Here is a 9,816-nt window from a genome sequence, read left to right on the forward strand (position 1 = left end):
CCCCAGTGAGAGCAGAATCAGCAATTAAGCCTTCTGTTCAACCCTCTACATGTCCCAGAGCAGCTTTTGGAAGTGGATTTTACATCTCTGACTGAGGTGTTAATAAGCTATATATGTCAATGACATCCAGCAAATGAGGAGAAGCTCTGAAGAACAGGGAGAGTCAGAGTAGGGAGAAGGGCAGAAGGCTGCTTGAGCTGACTTTTGGTTTGTGTGAGTGTGGGTATGTGTGCGATAACCAGGGTATCTCTTAAGTTACACACTTAGCTAAACTCTGACTATGCACTATGTAATCCTGACACCTACCAACTGAAATCTTTTCTGAATTTCAGGGGTTTGGACTCTTCTTTGTCTTTTTTCCCCAAGATGGAAGGGATGGTAGAATAGCAAAGGGAGTAAGTGCAATCCACTTTGAACAGAATGATTTAAAGAACATTTAATCAGATGGGTTTTTTTTCTAGATGTGCAGAAGCATACTGACAAGCATCACAGCATGACTGAGGGTGTTGTTTAATCTGGTCAAGAAGTGATCTGTCAAATCTCTGTAGGAAACGTAATTAAAGTCACAACATTGCAACATTCCTCAGCCAAGGGGATATGCTGCTCGATTTCCTGGTTGGTTTGTCCATCAAAATCTACTCTTTCTTTAAAAAGCCTACTTAAAGTCCCTCAAACTTTGCCAAGCATTAAACCATCCAGTACCGGCATACACAGCAGTCATACCTGGGAGCAAACACTTTGGAAAAACAGCTAAAAAGAATCTTTGAAGTGTTTGGAGAATTTTGTAATAAGACTATGATTTTCCATGTACTAAACGTACTACATTTCATGCCAATTACATGACAGAGATGTGCATTTAGCGGTTTAATTTTCTTTGCCAAGCTAAATTAGACATTTATTTTCCTTTACAGATAAACTAGCACTACAAACTCAGCAGCAATTGTATTCATCATCTTCATTGGGAAGACCATCAGGAAAAAATCTTCCTTTATTCTTTATTAATGAGTTCCCTTTTAAAGCACACTGTTCTACATAATTATCGTGTCCTTATTCTGATTTTAGGCTATATTTAGATAGTACAACGTGTTAAAACATGAGCTTAATGTACTAGTTTTGAAGACAAATTTGTTCCCATAAAAGAGCTATTAACAACAAATAGCAGAATGTTGTGAATGTATATAAAACACCAAGCAGCTCTTCAGCTAGTAAAAAATAGTGAGGAAATGAGTCAAATTACAGACTGTATGCAGTTATTTTTAAAAACTATTCTAATTGTATCCCTTTTCCATACAGATCATATTCTTTATATAGGATATAGTTCTTGAGAATTGGTGGAAGTGGAAATTTCTTCATCGATGACAGTTTCTGGAGTCTCCTTAACCCCAAGAGTTTACGTATTTTCAGACGACAGAGATGTTTCAGTGGGCGAGGATTATCTAAAAATAATAGTGAGAGAGAAATGGTGGAAAAATCAATGCCATTATTAATGACTGTAAGCCAGTTCACAATCCCCAAACCTGCTCTAATAATATTAATATCAAAATCTGTTACCTTGGGGCGTTATTAATTTGCCACTTCTGAATAAATTACCATGATTTTCACTTCAAAATTGTGATGATACATGCTGCTGACATTAATCAAACTTCTTCCACCACATATCTGCCTTTTTTGGTCTCACTTTTAGAAATATGCACACTGTACTGTCTCCAAAGCACCCATCTGAACACCTAAACAAGGACCTTATTTAGCATAATCAATGGTAACTGATGAACGATCTCTCCTCTACCTAGGTGCACATCCTAAAAATTGCACGTTGAGGCCAGCTGTGGCACTTTCCATTTCTGCTGTATCAATAAGGCACCAGGACCCAACCTTACCACGCTTGGGCCTGCTGAGTCTTCTACACAAATACCTCTTATCAGAATTTACATCAGTCAGAGAGTTCCGTTTAATTTAGCCTTCCTGAACAGAAAAAAACCTTTCAACGTATGTGAAATAACAAAAAGACTTCCTCTGCATTCCAGTGTAAAATACTTAAGCAAAATTAAATACAGGGTACCAGTTTTAAACATGGATATTTTGCTTTTTAGCAACTGATGTTAAATCAAATTCTATTTAAAAGTAAAAATAAAAAATCAAATAAAATTAATTCATGCAAAGAGAACATTTAATATGTTCGCCAACAGATTTTTTTAAGTTAAGGTGGGTGAATCCAATTGTTGGTGCCACCAATGGTGGAAGGTCCAGGCTAACGTGTAGAACTTCAAAAGTCAAGCATACATAAGAAATAGTATTCAATTACAGTATTAGTAATTGCAACTCTAGATGTATATCATGTAAACCAGAGCTAGCAAATGATGGTAAACAGATTGTGATGGTACACTCATTGTCACCACCTACCACCTTGAACATAATGGGATCTAAAATATGCTTTTATGATAACCCTTGAACAATAAATAGACTTGAGAGTTTGAGGGAGCAAAAAGGAGGATGGAAGTGTGAGCAATATTCCTCAATAAATAATGTTGTGCCCCACAGCTGTGCAATGACTAGTGTCACGTGGGTTAATACGGAGTTTGAGAAGTACCCCAGTGGTCTTGCTTAAGTAAAAGGGCTTCCCACCCAACAGTGGTATTCCTTATGAGATTAATTCTCACCAGGTGCACGTTTGCCATATTTAGTCTGATTAACTGCTTTATGATCAGTGGCAATAGGTGAAGATCTGTCTTAATGTGAGGACTGGATGACAGACACAACCTGGTTCTTAGCGAGTACACTCTTAGACTGCTAAAACATTTTGGATGAATGTGACCTGACATACACAATTAAAGTCTCCTATTATAAGTCATAATATAATTAACTGGAAGTTAGATATTTACCCAGTATCTGACGTATCTCTGTCCATTCTTTCTGTGTTTCTAAGACAAACTTAATTTTTGTGCATAGAGGAACATAATCCATGTAATCTATAAAAACACGAACCACTTTTCCTGCTAAATGTTTCAACCAAGGAACAGCAATAAAGTCACAGAACTGAAAGGGAAAACACATCAAGTCATAATTTCAAAATCTGTGCAGAGGAATGCCAAAATTTTAAAGCAATTACACAAGATAATTTAAACAAAGTATTAGCAATGACCTTTAACAGTCATAAACTGATGTCTAGGTCGGTTACTTTAAAAGCCATTTTCCTCCATACTTAACCTTCGTGATCCCTTAATTTGTCTGGACAGGCCTGAAGGCTAATAACTATTATAACAGTGCTAAACTTTGCAGCACTGTTTGGTTCAACAGTGATATCTCTTTGGAAACACATCTACTCCACTGGTTAGGACAGGAACAGAAATTCCTGAATCCTGCCTCATGATTTCTTAAAACTTCCTTCCTAAATCTCTAATATATGAAGTCCAACCTAAAACCAGTCTATATACATAATTTTCTCTATCTCAGAGTACAAAATGAAAAATGACTGGTTTATTTTTAGGGTGTTTTAAAAAGAGGATTTTGCTAGTAGGTTAATCTTAATTCTGCACAATAATCTGTAATGTTTAAAGTTGGCTGAAAAGAGCAAAGTGAAGAGAAGGAAGGAAGGTATGTATTTACTGGATTATCCTTTATTACAGAAGAAGTCCATCCAGGGAGAATCTCTTCCTCTGGAGTTGACCACACAAAAGAATTTCCAAAGATATCTTGATGCATACAGTCAAAACACATCTCCACATTATATCCATGATTGAGCAACAGCCTCAGCATCACCTCATCATTCAAAGCATACTGAATGGCGCTGGGGAAATGCGTATCATTAACCAACATAAAGTAGCAATTGACATTTGCTCCATAAGATAGGAGCAGCCTTACAACTTCATGGTTGCCAGCTCTCACTGCCACAAGAAGACAGTTCAAAGGATCCTTGTTTGGATTTGCCCCTGCTTTGAGCAGTATTTCGCTGCAAAGAATGTCATTGTTAGAAACAGCAAAATAAAGTGCAGTTTTCCTTTCGTCATCGTAACTATTCGAAATGTGTTCGGCCAAGAGAGTATTGACATCAAAACCATTTTCAATCAGGAGCTCTAGGCACTGCGAGTTCTGGCCATCTGCTGCTGAATGAACAGGGCTCAACCCACTTTTCTGGATTGCAGTTTGGGATGTTACCGGAATGAGATACTTCAGGGCCCTAAAAAACAGTGAATAAAACTAGTTAGGCATAGCTTCCCCGCATGAAGAAAAGGACCCTCATCCAGCTGCATGCTAAATTAGCGGCTAGATGCTTTACACAAGAAGATCCAAACACAGAACCACCGGTTTTGAGCACTGTCAAATAAGACCTTGTGTTTAGTTTTTTTTCAGTGGTTTGCCCTTAGTTCTAAGGAGTATGTTTTGCTTTTTGCTTTGTTTATGCTAAAAAAACCCCCTTCAAAGTCAATTCAAACTAATGTAACACAGATAGTTCTGAAATATAAAGGATCTATACATTTGCCAATTTACCACAGTCTTCTTCAATGTGACCTTGTGCCACATTTCACCTTAAAGAAAATGTAATGTCCAAGCTTATACTCACAGGTAATGCCCCTCATAAGCCGCTTTGTGTATGGGAAGCAGTCCTGCCTTATTAGGCACATTGCCACTTCCTCCGTATTCCAAAAGAAGGGCTATGCAGTCTGGGTTACCTCCTCCGGCTGCTTCAAACAGTATCGATGCACCATCATCTGCTAAGGCCTGGACATCTCCACCTTGAAGGAGGATACGAGGATGCAGAGTTTATAATTATATCCAAAATTATTTGCAGATCATCATAAAAACAAGCCCAGAGGACTTTCCTCTTCATTTTCAGATGTATTTAAGTTGAAACTTCACTAAACCAAGAATTATTTCCTGTACCAAATTTAAAACTGAAAGGCAAAACAAGAGTTGTACAGATGCAAGTTCAAATGCTCACCTGAGTGGGGTCTGCTTTGAATGTAAGTGTTATACTTGAGGATTTTCAAAACTCTTGCATATTTCAAAAATACTTCATGTAATTAATTAATACCAGTATAATTCTGTACAAGGAAGGGAGGGAAGGAGGGAGGGGAAGAAGGGGAAGGAGAAGGGAGTAAAGAGAAATAAAGAAGGGCAAGAAGGTCCCTCCTTGACTGAAATGGATTGGTATCAACTCTGCCACTCCTCTCGCATGCACTATGGAAATGTGTAAGCATGCCTCCAGCCTAGCAGGAACACTCACAGATGCTTTCTTTCCTTCCAAGAAACCAAATCTTCTCATTCATTGCTACTCTTTCTTTCTTTTCCGTGATCACCCTAAACCACCTCAACAACCAGGCAAGATGTATGCCACTGCAGAGTGTATTTCCATTTTACCTGACTACATACCTTTATGGATAAGATGCTCCAGCACATCACAGTGACCATATTCAGCAGCAACACCTAATGGCGTTACTCCATATCCATCCTTAAGGTTCACATTTCCACCGTTCTTCAGAAGAAGAGCAACAATGTCTTTGCGCCCCTGTTTTGCAGCTTCATGCATTGCTGACCAGCGTTTTACGCATGGCTGGTGGATGCTACAGTTGTGTTTAATCAGCGTGGATACCATGTCAAAAGATCCCCTTCTTACAGCTTGAAGACATTTTAAAAAGGAAGAAAATAATACATTTTCAGGTATGTTGTCTTGAAAGTTAAAGACATCTAATAAGTTTAGAAAAGCTTTTCCTTGTGCACTGATAGGAGGAAATTAAAAAGATTTCCAGTCCTAGAAATCTGGGAATCCATTTTACGGGTAAATAAACGGTAATGTCAGTTGCTCGGGAAATCAAGGCAAAACAACACAAGCTGGAAAATACGTCAGTTTGGGGCACAGAGGGCAAAAGCAGCACCGCTTCGATTCTGAGAAAGCAGAAGCAGGTGTACCACAAGGAAAAGCAACAATAAAAACAATTTATTACTCAAATACGGTCCTTATTTCTAAAGTTGGTGCAAATGTAACCGTGTCTCCAGAAAATTCCACTTGTGACTTTGCCACCTGGTAACTCTAATCCTAGCGTGAACTCAGTCGCTGCCGTCAGCCAAAATACAGTTGACATCTGTCATAGTTAAAGGCCATGTTTTGCCCTTTTGAGGTTCCGGGTTTGAAATATTCATGGATAACTACACCTGCAAATTATTTACATATAAAATAGCGATCCTGAATAAGAGTCTGATTTTACTTTTGAACTACCCTTTGGAACAGCAGATCTCTCCGCTGACTGGCGGGGCAGCTGAGGGAGATCAGCATTGTAGGGTTAGCAAATTTAACTTTTGTGAATGTCCCATTATACAAGTAAGAAGGTTTTTAAGAGCCAGTCTTCATAATTATCCACAATTGCTTTGAAGTAGAGTACCAAATGCACCTGGAAGCAGAAATCATCCCACTAGATAGGTACTTCTTCAGCATTTACCTTTGTACTGAAGAGCCCTTTAATCCAGCGCTTGAAAATTAAAAGGAGTAACTAAATCATAAGCATCATCTATTAAGTGTTAAGCACCTGATCCTCTGTTTCACCAGACTAAGACTGAAATGTATGATGCATAACAGTATCTACAGCCACATTTTCAGTGCCAAGTGACACAAAAACATAAAAAGCATCACATAAACAATACACAGCTGACAAACCTCATTTTCAGGAGTTTGTACAGAGAAATATTTAGGAAAATAAATTGTCATTATAGGGAGGAAAGATCATTTTCGTAAGCTCTAGTTATTCTTTGCAAGGTTCACTAAAAGCAAAGGCTGAAAATAGCTTAAAAGTTTCACAGACTTACAATTATTTAAAAGAGCTCAAACAACACAAAGCAAGACATTGCAGAGGAACCCTCTAGAAATACCTCAGGGCCTTAAAATATTAATACAGTAATTGCATCTCATCGTAGTTAACAACATTCAGAGAACTGAGTATTTTAATACTGATAATTGCATTACATATTGATTTTCTAATATTTTATTAATATCATAGATTAATTCGCTTCAGAAGAATGGAGATGTTTTGACATTCAATAGAAATTAAAAGCTGATACAGCTAAATTACTCATGTATAGTAAAGCTCATTTAAGTCTACCAATAGCATCAAATCTTCCAAAGGAAACATCTTTCTTTAGATTAAGGTATTACTTAGAAATGTAGTTGAAGTTCATTTTCAGTGCAAGAGGGGAAAGAAATGAGACGGGAGATTTTGAAATTGAAAATACCTGCATACTCCTGAAGAAATCATCTGATAAAATTAAAAATCTCCAATAACCTCCAGACCTCCAGAAAAGGTACATTCAAGTTAAAGCAACAGCTTATTCTTGTACCATACTTTTACCTTAAGATGGTCAAATAGGACCAGGTTGCTAAAGGTCTTACAGCACCTGAAGATACCAAGAAGGTGCCTTGAACAAAAAAAACCAGATCCCCTTTTCTCAGCAGCAGCTCAGCAATCACCTAAAGCATAAGCAGAATCTTTAAGAGCAGCTCAGTGATCACCTAAAGCATAATGAGTGCTGAACGGAATGGTGGGTACATTTCACCAAGTGCTGGGCACTTAGGGTCATCTAAAAAGATGACCAGCATCTAAACCACACAAGCCAGCAGAAGTACTCGGGTGAATACTTAGCAGAGGGGAAGTGTTGCCATTCACTTTGTTTAAACACAGAGAGGAGGCAATTACCAATAAGAAGCGGAGTTTCTCCTTTGTCATTTGTGGTATTGGGCCAAACACCCTTTTCCAATAACGTTCGTACATTTTCCGCAAAGCCAGCTTTTGCTGCCAAAGTTAATGGTGTTTCTCCATCGCATGTTTTGTATTCCCACATTGTTTTATAAGATGCTAGAGGTAATAAAGTGAGAAAAGATAAAACAAAATTAAAGCATAAGGCTGTTAAGACATACACATACACCAGAAATCCTTAAACGCTAAGGCTTTATGAAAATTACTTGTAATTATGTTTAACTTAACCTAACTAGTACTGCCCAACACGCTGAATACTGCACAGTAACTTTTGCTCTGTCTGTAGGTTTCTGAACAAAACCTTAAAAACGGGCCAAGTTCTTTGCTGCTGTAAATTGATGCAACTTTCCCGAAGAGAAAATTAGCCTGAATATTTTATACAATGTAAGCAAGATGCTCCAGGGAGGAGCTAATCATAACTGTTTTTTAGTAAATAGTTCTAGCCTGTTGTGGATGGCTGCTTATTGCTCTATGTTTCTTCGCTGCTCCCCTTATCTTGTGGGATATTTTTACCTTACTCACCATCTAAAATGATTTCAAGTATTTGCTGAATTGGCTGAGCTGCAGCCTCATGCAGTGGAAACCACCCTCTTTCATCAGCTTCATCCAAAGCATATTTCTGTTTCACAAGTTCTTGGAGCCCAAATACATGACCTTAAAAAATCCAACAGATAAAGGAGATGCAGTTGGAAAAATAATATACCGAAAGCTCAGTTTTGCAAAGGGACTATTTTATTTTAGGGTTTTTACCTTGCTTTATGGATGTTACAATTTTCCTATTTTCGTCACTAGGTGGTACAAAACTATCCAAAAAAAGAGCAGAAAATAGAAAATATAAACAAAAAGTAGATGCATTATTTTATTTATTCAATGCTTTCCTTTAGGTTCTCATCTGAGCCAACTTTCCTTCGAATACATCAACTACAATCTTGATTGGCCTTGTGACCTCCTAAGCTACATCTGTTCTGTGGCATTCAGAGCATCCAAAGTTCACGAGTTAGGCACAATTCCTGCTGAGAGTTGACCTGATAAAACTCCTAATTTGGTAAAGAATTCTGACCTGGACTAAAAATCTGTATTTGCCGCACACTACAGAAATGAGCCCGTCAGATTCGGAAATATTTGAGAAAAACAAAATCAACGTTTCTATTTTGTTTACCCTTTTCAATCATTGCTTCAGATAATGCTTCACTGAGAAAGGGGCATAATAGTCAAACTAAGAACTGTTTTAAGCATGATATAAGGCACTATATCAATGTCTCAAAACGCTCTTAAAATATGGCATAATCTCTAACACATACTGAATTGACAGTACCTGTCATTATAGCTGGAAGACACTGGTGGTTTGGCCCCATTTGATTCTTGAATGCTAAGCTGTATGGCATACTCAGTGAGCAGATCTTCAACCAAATCTTCTCTTTCATCCATCATTTTTTTATGGGGAGCTATAATGACAACCTATTTTGAAATACACACAAAAACATACTGCTAAGGATCATATCTTGCTTAAGGTATTTTTTATAATAAAATCAGGTGTTTCCATAAATTTCTTCTAATTTAATGTTTTGGTGAGTTAACTCCTATCTAAACATGATAACATTTCTGTTTGAAATGGTGATAGAGAAGAAAACAACCCTGGAAACATTTAGTACTATACATGCCATTTAGGAAAAGCTCTTTTTGTTTTTCACACACTATATTTGTCGTCTACAGACAAATACTGGACAATTTGTGAACCACGAAAAAGACACTTTTCCTCTTTAGAAAGCTCTGGTCATCAAGTCAGTGAATACATGATTTCCATACAAGCATGAATAATGAACAGTTATCACCCACATGCATGATTCCTATCAAACACAGGCATTCACAAGGAACATAAACACAAATACATGTACATTTAAAAATTATAGACACAAAAAAGAAAAACACTCAGATTGAGGATTATTTACAGAGAGGGTCTGCAGTTCAGAATGAAACACATGATCAGTTCTAAGGGTGATCACACATTGTACTTATTCAGGACTTACACAAACATCAAATTATTTCAGAGCAGCTCTGAATTAACTTGACTTTTTTG

At 37.4% G+C, this 9,816-nt stretch overlaps 1 protein-coding gene across 1 annotated transcript; it reads right to left on the minus strand.

Moving 5' to 3' along the window:
- Positions 1 to 1,263: 1,263 nt before the first annotated feature.
- Positions 1,264 to 9,170, minus strand: ASB15 (ankyrin repeat and SOCS box containing 15). Its single transcript, XM_009883663.1, has 9 exons — positions 9,055 to 9,170; positions 8,490 to 8,542; positions 8,262 to 8,393; positions 7,680 to 7,838; positions 5,368 to 5,613; positions 4,559 to 4,730; positions 3,604 to 4,174; positions 2,880 to 3,033; positions 1,264 to 1,436 (listed from the first exon to the last, which is right to left on the minus strand). The coding sequence occupies exons 1-9, from the start codon at positions 9,168 to 9,170 to the stop codon at positions 1,264 to 1,266; spliced, it is 1,776 nt and encodes a 591-aa protein (XP_009881965.1).
- Between the last annotated feature and the right edge of the window lie 646 nt (positions 9,171 to 9,816).

This window comes from Charadrius vociferus, unplaced genomic scaffold (assembly GCF_000708025.1).
Source record: "Charadrius vociferus isolate BGI_N301 unplaced genomic scaffold, ASM70802v2 scaffold43, whole genome shotgun sequence".
Classification (NCBI taxonomy): Eukaryota; Metazoa; Chordata; class Aves; order Charadriiformes; family Charadriidae; genus Charadrius; species Charadrius vociferus.

Excerpts from the sequence above, each read along its gene's own strand:
- ASB15 (XM_009883663.1), bottom strand. The coding sequence starts at position 9,170 with ATGATGGATGAAAGAGAAGATTTGGTTGAAGATCTGCTCACTGAGTAT. Across the intron at positions 5,614-7,679 it reads AGAAACTCCGCTTCTTATTG|CTGTAAGAAGGGGATCTTTT; the intron begins GTAATTGCCTCC and ends AATGTCTTCAAG. Across the intron at positions 4,175-4,558 it reads GCTTATGAGGGGCATTACCT|GGCCCTGAAGTATCTCATTC; the intron begins GTGAGTATAAGC and ends ACTGTTTTTTAG.